This window comes from Anabrus simplex, chromosome 2 (assembly GCF_040414725.1).
Source record: "Anabrus simplex isolate iqAnaSimp1 chromosome 2, ASM4041472v1, whole genome shotgun sequence".
Lineage (NCBI taxonomy): Eukaryota > Metazoa > Arthropoda > Insecta > Orthoptera > Tettigoniidae > Anabrus > Anabrus simplex.
This window is the reverse complement of record NC_090266.1, coordinates 64,608,738-64,626,032: the sequence shown is the minus strand read 5'-3', so window position 1 is coordinate 64,626,032 and position 17,295 is coordinate 64,608,738. Positions and strand designations below refer to the sequence as shown.

General features: G+C 39.3%; 1 protein-coding gene across 1 annotated transcript in view; it reads left to right on the top strand.

Annotated features, from left to right (window-relative positions):
* The first annotated feature begins 1,367 nt into the window (after nucleotides 1-1,367).
* LOC136863432 (pikachurin) overlaps nucleotides 1,368-17,295 on the top strand; it is a 1,329,416-nt gene continuing 1,313,488 nt past the window's right edge. The window contains exons 1-2 of the mRNA XM_068225939.1: nucleotides 1,368-1,374; nucleotides 1,457-1,813. Coding sequence (XP_068082040.1) covers nucleotides 1,368-1,374; nucleotides 1,457-1,813 — 364 coding nt within the window. The remainder of the gene's footprint in view (nucleotides 1,375-1,456; nucleotides 1,814-17,295) is intronic.

Genomic DNA, 17,295 nt, shown 5'->3' with positions numbered 1-17,295 from the left:
AACCATAATTGGTTAATTCCCCTGGCACGGTGACTGGGTGTGTGTGTCGTCTTCATCCTCGTCACGACGCGCAGGTCACCTACGAGCGTCAAATCAAAAGACCTGAACCTGGCGAGCCAAAGGCATCGGACCAATCAATCAATCAATCAATCAATCAATCAATCAATCAATCAATCAATCAATCAATCAATCACTACTGATCTGCATTTAGGGCAGTCGCCCAGGTGGCAGATTCTCTATCTGTTGTTTTCCTAGAGTTTTCTTAAATGATTGCAAAGAAATTGGGAATTTATTGAACATCTCCCTTCCTAAGTTATTCCAATCCCTAACTCCCCTTCCTATAAACGAATATTTGACCCAATTTGTCCTCTTGAATTTCAAATTTATCTTCATATTGTGATCATTCCTACTTTTAAAGACACCACTAAAACTTATTCGTCTACTGATGTCATTCCCCACATCTCTCCATTGACACCTCGGAACATACCACTTAGTTGAGCAGCTCGTCTCCTTTCTCCCAAGTCTTCCCAGCCAAAATTTTGCAACATTTTTGTAACGCTGCTCTTTTTTCGGAAATCCCCCAGAACAAATCGAGCTGCTTTTCTTTTGATGTGTACCAGTTCATGAATCAAGTAATGCTGGTAAGGGTCCCATACACTGGAACCATTATCCGGCTCCATGGCTAAGTGGTTAGCGTGCTGGCCTTTGGTCACAGGGGTCCCGAGTTCGATTCCCGGCAGGGTCGGGAATTTTAACCTTAATTGGTAAATTTCACTGGTACGGGGGCTTGGATGTATGTGCCGTCTTCATCATCATTTCATCCTCATCACGACGAGCAAGTCGCCTACGGGAGTTAAATCAAAAGACCTGCATCTGCTAGTTGTTTTACGTCGCACCGACACAGATAGGTCTTACGACGACGATGGGACAGGAAAGGGCTAGGAGTAGGAAGGAAGTGGCCGTGGCCTTAATTAAGGTACACCCCCAGCATTTGCCTTGTGTGAAAATGGGAAACCACGGAAAACCATTTTCAGGGCTGCCGACAGTGGGGTTCGAACCTACTATCTCCCGAATACTGGATACTAGCCGCACTTAAGCGACTGAAGCTATCGAGCACCTGCATCTGGCGACCCGAACTTGTCATCGGCCACTCCCGGCACTAAAAGCCATACGCCATTTCATTTTTCACTGGAACCATATTCTAGTTCACGGCACTAAAAACCATACGCCATTACATTTCATTTCACTAGCAATTAGAGTAATTGGACTGTGGATAATTTTACCAGTGGGAAGGAATGTAGAACCTCAAGATAATTAATTTCATTGATTTAATTCGGACGATTATGCAGTTACGATAGTAATGAAAAATGATAAGTGATACTGGTTATTTTTGCATGTATGTAAGTTATTTCTTAGTTGTTAGTAAATTTTAACGCATTTCTTTCTTTCATTTCAGAAGTGAACACCACAATGGAAACACTGGTAGACGAGGAGGAGGATATCTTGTACCAGAAAGATGCTTCCTTCTCGGCCGAGTTGGATGTAGGCGTGGCCAGCGTTCAGAAGGTTCAGTTCGTCACAACTCAGAGTCCCAACCTGGAACAGAAGGTGCCAAGTCGAGCTGGCACAGCCGATCCTCGAACCACAGAGAGTCTCGATACCGGGCTAGGACTCAGCCTTGCCTCAAGCTCCAGCCTATCTCCATGCTCCTTGGATTGTGGCGTCGGTGGAGTATGCGTGACTGAAGACATGGAGGCGGGTGTAGCGCGGTGCCAGTGCCCTCTAGGACGTGGCGGAGACCGTTGCGATGCAGGTAAGGAAACATGTGTTCACTTTTCCATTTCAACACCCACCGTAACGAACAGGACATGCTTTTCCCATACTGCCGCCAAAGTGATGCGACTAATGTTGGCCTTATGTAATCTGATTGGACAATAACATGTAGTAATTTCATTGATCATAAAATAAGCAATATCGCGTCTTCTCGTCGCCTACTTCTGCTTCAAATAACCCTTTTGAGGGTATGATAAATAAACTTTGGTTAGGTTCTTTTATTTGCATTTACCTTTCTTCGTTTCCAAATTTCCTTCATTTTCTGAGAATATTGTTCCTTTTCCTCTTGAGTCCATTTTCTTCCAGTTGTTAATTTCTTTCTCTCTTGAAATCCTGCCTTTCATGTTACTTCTCTGAAATTTGTTCTGTTTTTCGTCGTATCTATTTTAATTCCAGCGTTTTTTTTTGTCCTTTTCAATTTCAATGAACCACGTTGGCTTGGATTTGTAACTGTTCATTAAGTCGAAGATTTGTTTAGTTAGTCTATTGTTGTTCATTCTATAAATGTGTCCAAAAAACTGAAGTCTTCTTTTCCTCATTATAATTGTTAGTTTTCAACTTTTAAATATAGCTCTCTATTTGATAGTAGTCTAAATTCGACAGTGTGTTTTCTTATAGGTCCCAGTATTTTCCTCAAAATTCTTCTTTCAAGTGTTTCTAATTTTTCAAGATTCCCAAATCTTGTAAGTTTAAGAGTTTCTGCTGCATATAAAATTTCTGGCTGGGCCACTGCTTGATAATGTCTTAATTTTAAGTTCCAGGGGAGAGATTTCTTATTGTATACATTTTTTGTCATATGAAACATTCTTTCCATTTTGTTTACTCTTTTGGGTATCAATCGCGTCTTTTATTGTAAGTCTTTAAAATGTAAGATTCGATGCAAAAATTAAATGAAACCGTACAAGCACTTACTGAGTCCCTTGAAACGAACAGTTCATTATACTATCATATATTTATGAAGGAAGGTAAAACTTCAATAGACTCTACTAATCCGTGTGAACACAGCATATGCCATCTAGGAGAGGCTGAAGTACGTGATTTAAACCGCTCAGGCTCCTATAGCAGGCTCCACAGACTACTGTGGAAAAGACACGTATCATTCGGGTAATTAAAGAAGTGCCAAGTTGCACAAAACGCCGTAAACATTAAACAAAATATATCTGCTATAAAATGGAGACATCATCATAGGTTGTTCTGCCATCCGGCAGGTCCAATCATGGTTGTCACCTCCATATCTCTCGATCTTGAGCCTGTTTCTTCACTTCTGCCTAATATTCCTTTCTCTTTCTAATGCTTTCTAATAACTTATATCGTCACCTTCCCCTTCCTCGATTTCCTTTTATCATCCTTTCCACTGATACTCGTAGTAAGTACTATGTCTTAGTTATGCCCAGTCCAATTTTTCTTCCTTTTTTTGGATTCCGTTCAGCATGCTCCTCACTTTTCCCACTCTCTTCAGAGCTTCCTCATTTGATATTCTATCTTCCCAGCTTACTCGTTCATTTCTTCTCCAAATCCACATCTAAATACCTCTATTCTTCTCTGTTCTTCCTTTCTTAATGTCCATGTTTCAGCGCCATATAGAGCTATACTGCATACGTAACACCTTGCAAGTCTGTTCCTCAGACCTTTCTCTAGCGGGCCACAAAACAGTCTTTTTCTTCTTGAAGCATTCCTTGGCTGAGGCAATTCGAGCTTTTATGTACGTTATAGCGTGTGGGTCAGTGGCGGCGCGTGACTTTTACAGTAAGGGAAGCACATATCATAAGCTAGGAAGATGTATAAAATAAATATAATAACTCACATTATCTTGTGCTATTTGAATGTTAATTCCATCCTCCTCTCCTTCTTGACGAATTCTTCTATGACAAGGCTGTAGAATTCTTCTTCATTCTTTGATGACTTCAATTTTAGTAACGTCTTCTCAATCGACAATAGAGATAAGTTCGAGGGTCTCTGTCGTCCCTGTGTGTTTCTGCAGTAGGTGTGGATTCTCCGAAGTGCCGAAAATGAACGTTCGGCACTAGCACTGGACACTGGGATAGTTGAAATCAACGCACATAACTTAAACAGTTCAGAAAAGGCAGAAGATGACAATCCACTACTTTTTAAATAAAACAAAAGTTTTAGAACTCCCATCGTAAGATACTCATCGGAGGACTAAGCTACGCTGAGCTCGCTTCTGAGACGGGCGAAGTCAAAATGCTGACCGTTACTTCGTTTCAAAGAACAGAATGCTGCTTCAGGAAAAAATTTCTTCGTGTTCCTTTGATCAACTAACTGTAAAAATGTTAATTTCTAGAGTGCTTGGAATCGAACTTCTAGTTGGGTATGTATATTGTCATATATATCGCAATATATGCGACGGTAGTGTGAATTTATGTCGGAGGTTTCATTTTGACGTAGCCTCTTCTTTGGCAGCTCGCAGATCTCCTGATATTTGTTCCATACTCTTTCAAATTCATTTCTTTTGCCCTGAATGATACTTTTTTTCCCCTACTTTGGCAATACAGAAATTTACATCCAGTGCTTTCGTTTGAAGAATTTCAAAGAGAGAATCGGTTAAGCAAAATATCTCGCTGTAAACTAATAAAATGAAATTGAACTGGAATTCTGAGATAACGCTGTTAAAACCTCGAGCTTCGTGATACGTTTGACTATCCCATTGCTCTGGATTATCAAGGATATTCTCGAACAACTGAACTTATTCTTCTTGTTGTTCACGAACTGTTTCAACAAGTCTTCCGTTGTAATTCCATCGTGTTGGACACACTTTAGGAAATCGTCTCTTGACTTCTTTATCTAATGCAGCAGTTCTCTTCGTCGAATTAGAAAAGAAAGAGGCCAAGCTACTCAGAGTCATGAAGAATATTTTACATTCCTTTATATTAGAAGTTGTCTGTGTAAGGACAAGGTTCAGTCTGTGAGCAAAACAATGTATGAATATAGCGTCGGGATATTTGTTTTTCACTCTTTTCTGTAAACCACTGAGGTCTCCTGACATCACTGCGGCTCCATCGTAACATTGAGCGACTAGTTTAGAACCGCAGTTGAACTCGTCCATTATGTGGAACACGTGATCTGCAAGAGCAGGAGCACTGCGATCGGCTCTTACGTCGGTAAATCCAAGAAATCGCTCCTGTACTTCTCCATCAGCAGACGTGAACCTAACAACAGTTGAAAGTTGGGAATGGGCAGAAATATCAGTAGTTTCATCAATAATAATCGCCGCGAATGGTGACTGTGATATTTCTTTCTTTATTTCGGTCAATAACACACTGGCTACTCCTTCAATTAAATCATTTTGTATTTGATGTGAAAGACCTGTGAACACCGTTGCTTTCTGCAAATGATTTGCCAGTGTGTCGACATACTTGCTCAGCAGCGTTATGAGTTCTATATAATTTTCACGATTTAAGGAACTTTTATCTTCTGCATGCGCTCTGAAAGGAAGTTCTTGTCTTGCAAGATACATTACAACGTCAATCAGTCGTTGGATCACCTTTCTATTCTGTTTTACCAACTCGCTTCAAGCAAGTTATTCATATCATCGAAGCCTACACTGTTACACACCCCCTTTTCATTTGAAAATAGAACGCAAGGCCAACAGTAGAGTTTTTATGTTTTTTGACAACCACATAACCAGCCTATTTTTCCATACTGCTCTGTATTAAAGTGTCGAACACAACGTTTCGTTTTAGTTTTTACACCCGGTAAATCAGGCATTGGCCTGCCACCGGAAATTATATTACTCTTCTCTTGAAAAACCCTCGAACTCATGCCCTGGATTAAGAGAGATTCTAATACGCATCCACATCCCCCTCCGCTCTCCTCACTCGCGTCGACAGTTGCCATGCTTCAGAGACTCAAAGCGGGGAATGAGCGCAGTCAATGCATTCCCTTCTAAGCCGGCAGAATCGCAGTAGTTCCTTTAATTTACATGTGTGCACGTAAATTTAGTTTAATTTGCACAAATAACACAACGTAAATTAAATTACATGTGTGCACGTAAATTTAGTTTAATTTGCACAAATAACACAACGTAAATTAAATGGTACAACTCACAGAACGATATTTCACTTCAGTTGGAAACACAAGCACAATTAAATCCTTTTCTCACAAGTTTAATCACAATTATCACATACAAATATTCTCGAACGGAATGAGTAGTCAGATGCATTCCCTTGGCTCGCCCCACGAAGCTTGCCGAACCCGAACGAATAATTACGAAGGGACCAGAGTGAAGCCAAGGTCGAGTCTGGCAAGCCACTTGCTGACGAGCGGCCGTGATGTATCACGCGAGCTCATGGAGACAGACGTATGTTTGCAGCTCTCAACTGTCCATGCACACTGGCACGTTAAAATAAAGTTAATTATATATTATACCAAACGACACAAAACTTAAAATAAATACTGGTTGCAATAACATACTTAATTTTTTTCTTTGTGTAATATATTTTTTAGGGAATGACTCATTCCCTTCATTCCATTGAATAACCGCCCCTGGTGTGGGTCTTCAGTCACAATACTTCGATGATACTTAAACATATTCACCTGTTCAATAATTTCTCTCCCTACACTGATTGTTGCTTTTTTGACCTTTACCTCCAAGTATCATGAATTTAGTTTTCTTTTTGTTTATATTCATTCCATACTCTTCTCACTTTTTGTATAATTCTCTCAGCATTTTGCGGAGTTCTTTCACATTTTCAGCTATTACTGCCATATCATCAGCAACGGGAAACCACCACTGAAATCATCCCAAGTTCATGGCAATGGACCTCTGTATAAACGACTCCGGGGGTAAAAAAGTGGAGTAGAATACATTAAATTAACGAGTGTTCATTCATTTCATATATAAACTTGAAAATAATATTATCAAGAATTTAAAATTACTTCACTAAGAGACGTGTTTAATGGGTACGGTTACCCCAAAGGGCTACACACGGTAAAGCGTACCCTAACCGGGTTTCATCTTCTCGTCCATGATTTAATTAAGGTATTACTATTTATATATGCTGTTTTTTTAATTCATAACATTAGCGATTCCCAGTTAAGAGCCCTATGGATAGATGTTTTCATTCATCATGAAGATCAGTGCATATCAATCAATCGATCAATCAATGAGTGAATCTGTCACCACTGATCTGCATTTAGTGCTGCCGATGGCAAATTCCCTATCAGTGGTTTACCTAGAATTTTCTTAAATTATTTCAAAGAAGTCAGAATTTAATCGAACGTCTATCTTGGTAAATTATTACAAATCATCTTTCTATAAAGGAATATTTGCCCGAGCTTGTCCTCTGCAATTACAAGTTTTTACTATAAGCTTTTCTTCTTTATAACACCTATTTTAAGCTTATTCGTCTATTCACATCACTCCATGCCATCTCTCCGCCGACAGCTCGGGACATACAGCTTATTCCGAAGTTTCGCAGGACGAAATTGGAATATTTTAGTGATAGTACTCGTTTTTTTTTTTTCTTCGGAAATTATTCAGAACAAATCGTGCTGCTTTTGTTTGGATAATTTACAGTTCTCGAATCAAGTAATTCTGGTGTAGGTCTCATACACTGGAACCGTAATAAAACTGGTGTATTACCGGTGAATTACAGTGGTTAAAAATAGTATTTGTACACCGAGCATTTTATGTATAACTGCAAAGAAAAGACAAGATTTCTATTACACATTGTGTTGGGTCAGAGAAATAGACTGCACTTGCACGTTCTAACTAACAAACATTAAAAATATAACACAAAACAACGTAATATCTCATGTCAAAAAATTATTTGCATACTACCTTCCAATCAACAAATTAATTTAAAAACCACCTAATCGATACTTCATTTTTTTGCCTTGGGCAAAATTAAAAATGCATCAGCACACACAGAACATGTTTGCAAGTCAAACAGTCAACACAGCCTTTTACCCTAACATAATGAGTAACATTTAAGGAGATATCATCACAAAATACAAACAACAAATACCCGAAGACTGGAATATACTCTGCATAGACTTTTTATTCAAGACCAAATGTTTTTAAAAAGTGCCTCACCATAGACGCTTTAAGATCATTTTTTAAATACGTTTATTAGTAAATAATTCTTTTAACATTATGTAGACGCAAATTTTAATTTAAGTAACCCTCTCACAAATGCCTGAAGACTGTTACAAATATTGACTTTTTTTATTCATGCCACCTAGTGTTATTACGAGAAGTGTATCACCACAGATGCTTTAAATATTTTAAATATGTATATTGGTTAATACGTTTTTTCAACACAATTGTAGACGCGAATTGTAATTTAAGTACAGTATCATCCACACATATTACCTTACCCCCAACCCCCAACCCCACCCCTGCCCCTCCCTTCTTTTAGAGCATCTAGAGCAATAGTTTTCAAGATTCCATGGGACTTAGTTTTAAGGTTTAATGTGCTTACTGTCCAAATGTTTTTCATCTCAACTATCTTTATACAGCTGAGGATGACCACTAAGTGGTCGAAACATGTTCTGTGTGTGCTAATGTATTTTTAATTTTGCCCAAAGCAAAAAATAAAGTATCAAATTAGATGGTTTTTAAATTAATTTGTTAATTGTACTCATCGATACGGTCATGAAGTGGACGGTTTGCAACACTACCTTCCATTCAGAAAAACGTTATGCCGACGTTCCTGTAACTCCACTGTACTGTACGCCGAAGCACCAGCGGTCAGTGCATGTTTGTATCTAGAACAGTGAACATGAGTCCCGAAACAAGAGAGCCTTCAAGATCTCTGCGAGGTAGAATTGTGTGGTTGCGTCAAGAAGCTATCGTGAAATAGAGACAACTGTAAATATCAACTATTCCACAGTGCGTTACGTTATTAAACTACATGAAGAAATCGATGACACAGTGAACAAGCATCGAGCAGCACTTGCTAATAGGGAACGCCGGCAAATTATAAGGCAAGAGACAAAGAACCCCTTTACAGGTGCTCAAACATTGGCTTAACATATCTCCACAACATCTGGTGAACGTATTAATCCGCAGACAATACGAAATGCATTGTACATCGCACAGTTGCGTGGTAGAACACCAAGGAAAAAAACATCCATCAGTGAGGTTAATCGACAGAAGCGCTCAGAATTCGCTAGAACCCATGTAAACAAGCCCATGGAGTTTTGGAAAACTGTCATTTTCTCCGATGAAAGTAAGTTCACTCTTTTCGGGTCTGATGGAAAGGTCTTCGGGTGATAAAAAGCAAATACTGAACTCTGTTCAAAGCATCGCGATCTATTTTAAGTGCAGCAATATTGACCCTGAGTGATGCACATTATTTCCAACAGGATTATGATCTGTAAACGCCAATTGATGGAGGCATTGTCCGAATAATGGTATAAGATCTCATCAAACTGCACACACACTTTGGTAGCATCAATGCCAAAAAGATTAAAAGCCGTGATCGACGCAAATGGAATGCATATAAAATACTGATATGCATACGTTTCTTTGTAAGATGCAATTCTGTTATTTGTTTTGATCGCGTGCAAATTCATTTTTGACATTCGAATTTACGTTTGTTTTGTTCATTTCGTTATGTTTGTTGTTTAAGACTTGAAAATGAGTAATAGTTCATTGCTGGTCGTAAGATATGAACCAATATCATTTGTAACAGAAGTATTGTCTTTTCTTTGAAGTTGTACATCAAATGATGGATGTGCAAATACTTTTCTGACCCACTGTATATGTCATCTCCTTCACAACCCTACTAGGAGCACAACCCTTAAATACCATAATAACCGTGAAGAGATCTGTAAACTTAACCCCCCCCCCCCTAAACGAAGGTTCTTCCTGATATTAACACCTAGGTACATACAGTGATTCCCATGAGGTACTTCGACTCCATCAACACAGTAATTAAATCTGAGGGTCTTTTCTTCTTAAACCTGACTTTTCATCTAGGTTACCAACCATACCATTGTCTGCTGTCCACCTCACAACATTGCTGAAGTCTTCTTCAGTCGCTCACAGTCCTGAAACTTATTTACTATTTTGTAGAGCTAACGTCGTCTGCAAGAAGCCTTATTTCAATTCTTTCCTCATATCATGTTTACAAATAAGAAAATATAAAGATCAAATAATACTGCCTTGCGGAACCCCCCTCTTAATGATTACAGGAACAGATAATGCTTCATCGATTCTGATCCTCCGAGAACTGTTTTAAAGGAATGTAACCACCCATTCAATCACTCTTTTGTCCAGACCACGAAGTCATTTGACATTGGTTGTATTCCTGCCTATGTACATAGAGTTAAACGTTTTGATAAACATTAACGGTCTCCGTGTAATCCTGTTACTGGGGAGGTGGGGACATCAGCATTTTGTACAGTGCACTCTGCACATATTGTCTCTGATAATCCAGTTCCGTGTGCTATATACTCTGGAGAGTGCATTTGGATAAATCACGAAAATGTTTGCCAAGAATTGCTACCACGTACAGAAAATTTAGATGTTATTCTGTACAGAGGAATAAATAAGTTTAAACATTGTGAGCAACTACAAAATGACCTCGATAATGTTGTGAGATGGACAGTGGGCAATGGTATGATGATAAAATGGGTTAAAGGCAGGTTGTGAGTCACCAATTAAATAACCTGGTTCTCCTAACTCTGCTCGAATTAACAAGCTGAGAGATGTACGATGAAAATTAACGCCAGCAAATACTCAAAACGGGTACATCATATTATATATGACTAATTATGTGGTGTTATATTCATTAGTTATAATACATTTGTTGACCCATTATTTAATTACTGCATTGATGGGGTGAAAGTTCTTTTTCGGGATCATTGTAAGTGCCTTGGCATTAATATAAGGAAAGATCTTCATTGGGGTAATCACGTAAATATGATTGTAAAAAAGGGTACAGATCTCTGCGCATGGTTATGAGGGATTTTGGGGTTGCACTAAGGATGTAAAGAAGATTGCATATAAGTATCTGGTAAGACCCAAAATAGAGTATGGTCACAGTGTATAGGACGCTCACCAGGATTACTTGATTCAAGAACTGGAAAGAATCCAAAGAAAAGCAGCTCGATTTGTTCTGGGTGATTTCCGACAAAAGAGCAGCTTTACAAGAATGTTGCAAAGTTTGGGCTGAGAAGACTTGGAAGAAAGAAGACGAGCTGCTCGACTAAGTGGTATGTTCCGGGCTGTCAGCGGAGTGGTAGCGTGGAATGACATCAGTAAACGAATAAATTTGAGTGGTGTCTTTAAAAGTAGAAAGGATCACAATATGAAGATAAACCTGGAATTCAAGAGGACAAATTGGGACACATATTCGTTTATAAGAAGGGGAGTTAGGGACTGAAATAACTTACCAAGGGAGATGTTTCAATTTCTTTGCAAGCATTTGAGGTAAGGCTAGGAAAGCAACAGATGAAATCTGCCACTTGGGCGACTGCCCTAAATGCAGATCAGTGGAGATTATTTGAACGAAAACTGCAAGGATTAGTTTGAAGCATCGGAATGAATTTCTGATACAGTCCGTGAAAATTTTAAGGTTGCTTATGCAATTCTAGCACTTCAGCGTCTGTGACATTTGACGGGCGTTAAGCATACAACATTATTTTTCTTTCACGGAGAACCTGTCCGTTAGCCATCACCACACTCACTAAGCATGGCGATGCACATCAGAAAGTCTAAAGCACTTATTGTCTACTAACAGGCGTTAGGCAAAGGATGGGGTAACATATTCATGTTATCTATGACTTTTCCATGAGAGTTGTAATCGTCTAGGGAATATTGGACATTCTAGATTTTCTGATCATTTTCAGAAGTGAAATTGAATATGTTTTATGTGTTTAAGGAGAGCACCTTTATTTATCAAACCACCCTTCCTGTTATGACATAATTCCTTCTTTTGGTATTATTTTAAATTATGTCCATATAGAACTACGCTAAACTGGAGGCGAGGATTTCATCCATACTTCTTTTGATATCAATGGAATTAAATGATGTTCTTTCAAAGACCTGTACAAAGAATTCTGTCGTTACGGTTGAGTTGTTAAGACTGCACAGCCATTCTCCTACAATTTACCGATATAGTCTTAAGACTAATGACATCTCCCGTTGTCTGAAAGAATACAGAACACTTTCTGCATTCTTCTTAAGGCGTCTTTAAAAAATGTCTTTTTGTGCAAATCTACAATAGTCTTTAGTACACATCCAAACTGAGTGTTTATTCTGTGTGAATATTTCACAACTGATTGACTAAATGTTTATTTAAGGAGAAAATCATTCTCTCAATACACAATATAATACGTAATATTCAACTTCTGATCGTCTATGCTCAAAACAGGGCGAATAGCGAACTCCTGCTGATCGCGAACAAACGTTACTGCAAAATACAGTCAACTGTGACTTTGAACGTGGTACAGTGTGGTCGAATACTTCGATTTTTGGTTCCTTTAAATAACAAACTTCGTCATCATCATCATCATCATTGTCATCATCATGTGATATGTCAATTCTATAGTGTTCACCCATTACATATTTATTACACTTTGTATGTTATAAAGTATTCATATCTGTAGCTGTTTAACGTAAGTATATTATGAATAAATGCAGACAAGTAAATATATAAATCTAAAACAAACATGGTTGAATGGAATTGGATAAAGTAAATAATAGATTGGGAAATGAAATATTGAAGAGAGTAGTTAAATTCCTATTCTTGGTTCTACTGTAGAACAAACAGTGATGGTAGAAGTAAGGAGAACAAAATGTAGGGTATCTCGAGCAAGGAAGGTCTCCTTAAAAAAAAATGCTCATTTCACCCACAGACAATTTTGTAGACGTATGGAAACGAAAAATAGACAGTAGCTGCTGAAGAAAGAAAGAGAATATATACGCTTTAAATGTGGTATGACGGAAATGTTGAATACATGATGGGTGAATCGTCTCTCAAATGCAGATGTACCAAATCAAACTGGTCAGAGAAACATAATTTGGCAAAATTTGACCAGGGACATATTAAGAGGATATAGCTCGATACTCCCACATGTTTACAAACGTAGTTTTCGCGACAAGTGTAGGAGTTATGATTAGTAATTTGAGACCAAAACATGAATATAACAAAGAGTTAGATATAAGATTCAGTAGTTACATTGGTATGAAGGGGTTATCCGTTCTCGGTGGTTCGGGTGATAAAGTGCATACCTTCGGAGTTGAAGATGATGGGCTCGATCTCGGCTCAGAAGCTCAAATTTGACATCATCATGTTGGCAGATTTACTAGCAAATAGATGAATTCTTACAGGATACATTTCTGGCATTATGGCATCTCCAAAGTCGTAGAAGTATTTAGTGTTTTCCTACCAGCGGGACTCGAACGGTGTCAGACCATATGGACTTGACACCTTAACAATTATGGCCAGCAGGCGCGTGTCTTCTAAGTACTATTATTATCACGTCTACAATTACGGACCGTACAAGCACCAATTTAAATATTATTTTTATTAGGTTTGTATGTGTGATGGGGGTGCGTGTTTGATGTGTTAGCCTCCCAGTAGTCCAGTTCACCAGGGAATTCAGGTGATATTCGTGACTTAGTTCAAGCAAGTCCATTAGTCAACTAGTTACGAGCCACTCCCCTGACAATGACCGTGACTCTAGGAACAGCGCTCTTCTGACACCACTGTGATACCCGCAGCTTCCTGAAACATGAACTTTCTCTCTAACCTCACACCCTACACCAGGGCCTCTCAGGGTGCATGCACCAGTGCATTGCGCTGTGTACTGTGCGAAAGACGACTTCGCTTGGTTGACCAGAGTGCAGATCCCCACTATTCGATTTGGAGCAATAGCGCTGTGTCTCTCTTTCCGCCCGCTTGTCTCGCCCGCCCCACCTGTCTCCCTTTTCCTCACTTGCTCCGTAGCGCTCCAAATCCGAGCCGAGTTCAGCCGAGCTTAGCCGAGTAGCCCACGGACGACGCGCTGGTCCGAGCGGAGCCGAGTGGGACCGATGCACTGTGTACAGGAACTCTGCGCCTCAGTTTGCACGCGTGAGATTTTGGGTGTTTGAGAGGCCCTGCCCTACACTGTTGTAACTTCAACATCCTAAGCTGGAAATTAGGTCTATATTTAGTGAAAACTGCCTGTATTTGATAGGAATAAGTGAAAGTTGGCTGTCCCCTCACTTTCCAGACAATATGGTTCGCCTTCATGGGTATAATCTCTAATGTCATAACCACTCCCCTCTAAGAGGGGAGGAGGTCGCGATTTTTTCTGTGGAGATCACCTCATGGAACGTACCATTTGTACCTCATCGACCGGTGAATTACAGGGGACAGAGAAAATGCGAGTGGACAGAAAATACAGTACTTACTGGAATAGTTCATGGACCACTTAAAGCATCCCTTGTCGTTGCATTTGAAACCTATCTTCTTAACATAGGACTAGTTTAGGACCATATAGATGAATTTAGCACTAATTAAATTACGAAAACATACCACACTAAGAAATTAGAAAACATGTTCCCCTCGTGTGATATGACTATCGTTCTCTCTGATCCTTTTAACCACGTGCAAACTGCTAACAACATTTCACACACCTCAATAGTTTTCAAAGAGAATAACAACCTTCAGAATGTAGAAACTCACGGAAAAAAGTCAGTACAGGCTGTTTAGCTTACTCAATTCGCATTCCAAAGTATAAACCTAGATATATGACGTGCGGGGAAATTAAATATATTGTCATGAATATCTTAATGTGCTATACCTACAGTATTCCGTGGAATGATATTTCAAATCTGAAAGATATTGAAAGATATTGATGCGAAAGTAAGTGTAATTAATTAATGCACTAATGAGCGATTGAATTGGATATACCTGGCTATCGATCAAGCAAGCAATCACTACTGATATGCATTTATGGCAGCCGCCCATTTGGCGCGTTCCCTGTGAGTTGCTTTCCTAGTTATTTCTTAAATAATTTGAAAGAAGTTGGAAATTTATCCAACACTTCCAATGGAAAATTACTCCAATCCTTAACTCTTCTTTCTACTATAGAACGTTTGCTCAGATTTGGCCTCTTGAATTCCAACTTTTATCTTCATATGTTGGTCTTGCCTACTTTTAAAAACACCTCTCAATCCTATTCGTGTAATAATGTCATTGCACGCCTTTTCTCCGCTGGCAGCTGGGAACATACCGCTCGTCGAACAGCTCGCCTTTTATCTCCCATTTCTTGACAGCCCAAACTTTGCAACATTTTTGTAACCCTATTCTTTTGTCGGAGATCACCCAGAATAAATTGAGCAGCTTTCCTTTGGAATTCTTTTCTAGTTTCGAATCAAGTAATTGTAGTGAGGGTCCTGTACATTGGAACCATACTCTAATTATGGTCCTACTGGAGACTTATACTCTCTGCTTTACATCCGTACTACGACTCCTAAATGCCCTCATAATAATGTAAATCGATCTTTAACCTTTATTTTCAATCCCGTTTATGTGATTAGCACAATTATCTTTCCTTATATTAACACTTCAGTGATCTCCATGAGGAATGTTCACTCCATCAACGCAGTCATTTAGACTGAGAGTTCCCAGAGTGAAGCACCTCTTTCGCCTGATAATGGTGGATCTGCGGCGATATATGGACTCCAAAGTACACCGCGAGCGTTGGGGAATCATACTGATTTATGGCTGCTGCACGGCTTCCCATAATGTACGGTTATTGGTCCAAACACAGTCCAGGTCATACACATCCCTTACGACAGCATTTCAGTATTTCTCAATAGGACCACAATTGGGTGACCTTAGCGGCCAGACTTGTCCTTGAATTGTAGATCGAAGCTTTGGGCTACAATTAGTGAGCGATAATCCAGAGCAATATTCTTGCTGTAATTACAGGTCATTGCAGGATCCTGGAGACACACACAGGGGTGGACATGACCTGAAAGCAGGTTCCTCCTACTATGAGTAAATATATCTATGTATCTATAGGCCTACGTTATATGTATGTACTGTATACGCAGTATTTATGTACGAGGTATGTATGTATATGTACGTAAACAGTTACTAAAGTCAAATGACCATGAAGAGATAAGCGTAACGAATTCTTGGTTCGGTCAAAACCCGAAAACTGCAGGTAATAAACTGTGTTACTTGCAAGCTTTGGGAAAGTATTCATTCGGGTTTAATAAGACATGTTTGCGAAATTACTCTAATTGATCTGTTAGAAGGCAGTTCGGGTTGAGGAATGGTTATCCATGTGGGACTCAACTTGTAGGATTTCAGCAAGAGATTTTAAATTCATGAGGTCAAAATGACTGTATCGCTTTTGACAGATCCAAGACCTTTGACAGGATAGAGCATGGAAGATTATTGAAAAAAAAATGAAGGCTATTGCAATCAATGAAAATGTGACAATGGATGGCTAAATTTCTAGAAAACGGAACTCAGAGAATTAGAGTAGGTGAAGCATTATCTGATCCTGTAATGATTGAAACGAGGGCCCCGCCAGGTAGTGTTACAGGACATCTGTGTTTATATATATATATATATAAATGATACGAGTAAGGAACTTGAATCAGATACACGACTCTTTGCAGATGATGTAATACTGTATGAAGTAAAAAAAAAGTTACCGGTTTCTGTTATTTGCTTTACGTCGCATCGACACAGATGGTGACGATGTGTTAGGAAAGGCCTGGGAATCGGCGGAAGCGGCCGTGGCCTTAATTAAGGTACAGCCCCAGCATTTGCCTGGTGTGAAAATGGGAAACCACGGAAAACCATCTTCAGGGCTGCTGACAGTGGGATTCGAACCCACTATCTCCCGATTACTGGATACTGGCCGCACTTAAGCGACTGCAGCTATCGAGCTCGGTCGTTACAGGTTTGTGAGCGACAAAGTTGTGAGTAGGACAGCAGGAAATGGTATGATGGTTAACAGGATACAAATTCAGGTTGCAAGTTCCACCAAGGGGAGAAGTTCTCTTAGTTTTAATTCATGTGTTTATAGGGTGTCAGTTACTTATGGTGTTCACTGTAAGTACCTAGGTGTTAAGATAAGGAAATATTTTTACTGTAGTAATCACATGAACGAGATTGTAAATGAGGGTTACAGACCTCTGCACATGGTTATGACGGTATTTGGGGGTTTCAGAAAGGATGTACATGAGAGTGCATATAATTCTGCTGTAAGACCCCAATTAGAATACGGTTCCATCGTACCAGGGTTACTTGATATGAGAACTGGAAAAGATCCAAAAGAAATCAGTAGGTTTTGTTCTGGGTGATTTCAGACAAGAGTTGTGTTACGAAAATATTACAAACTGTGGGCTGGGAAGACGTGAGTGTAAGCATACGAACTTCTCGTCTAAGCGGAATGTATTGATCTGTCAGTGGAAAGATGTCTATGTATGACATCAGTAGACTAATGAGCTTGAGTGGAGATTTTTAGAGTAGAAAATAT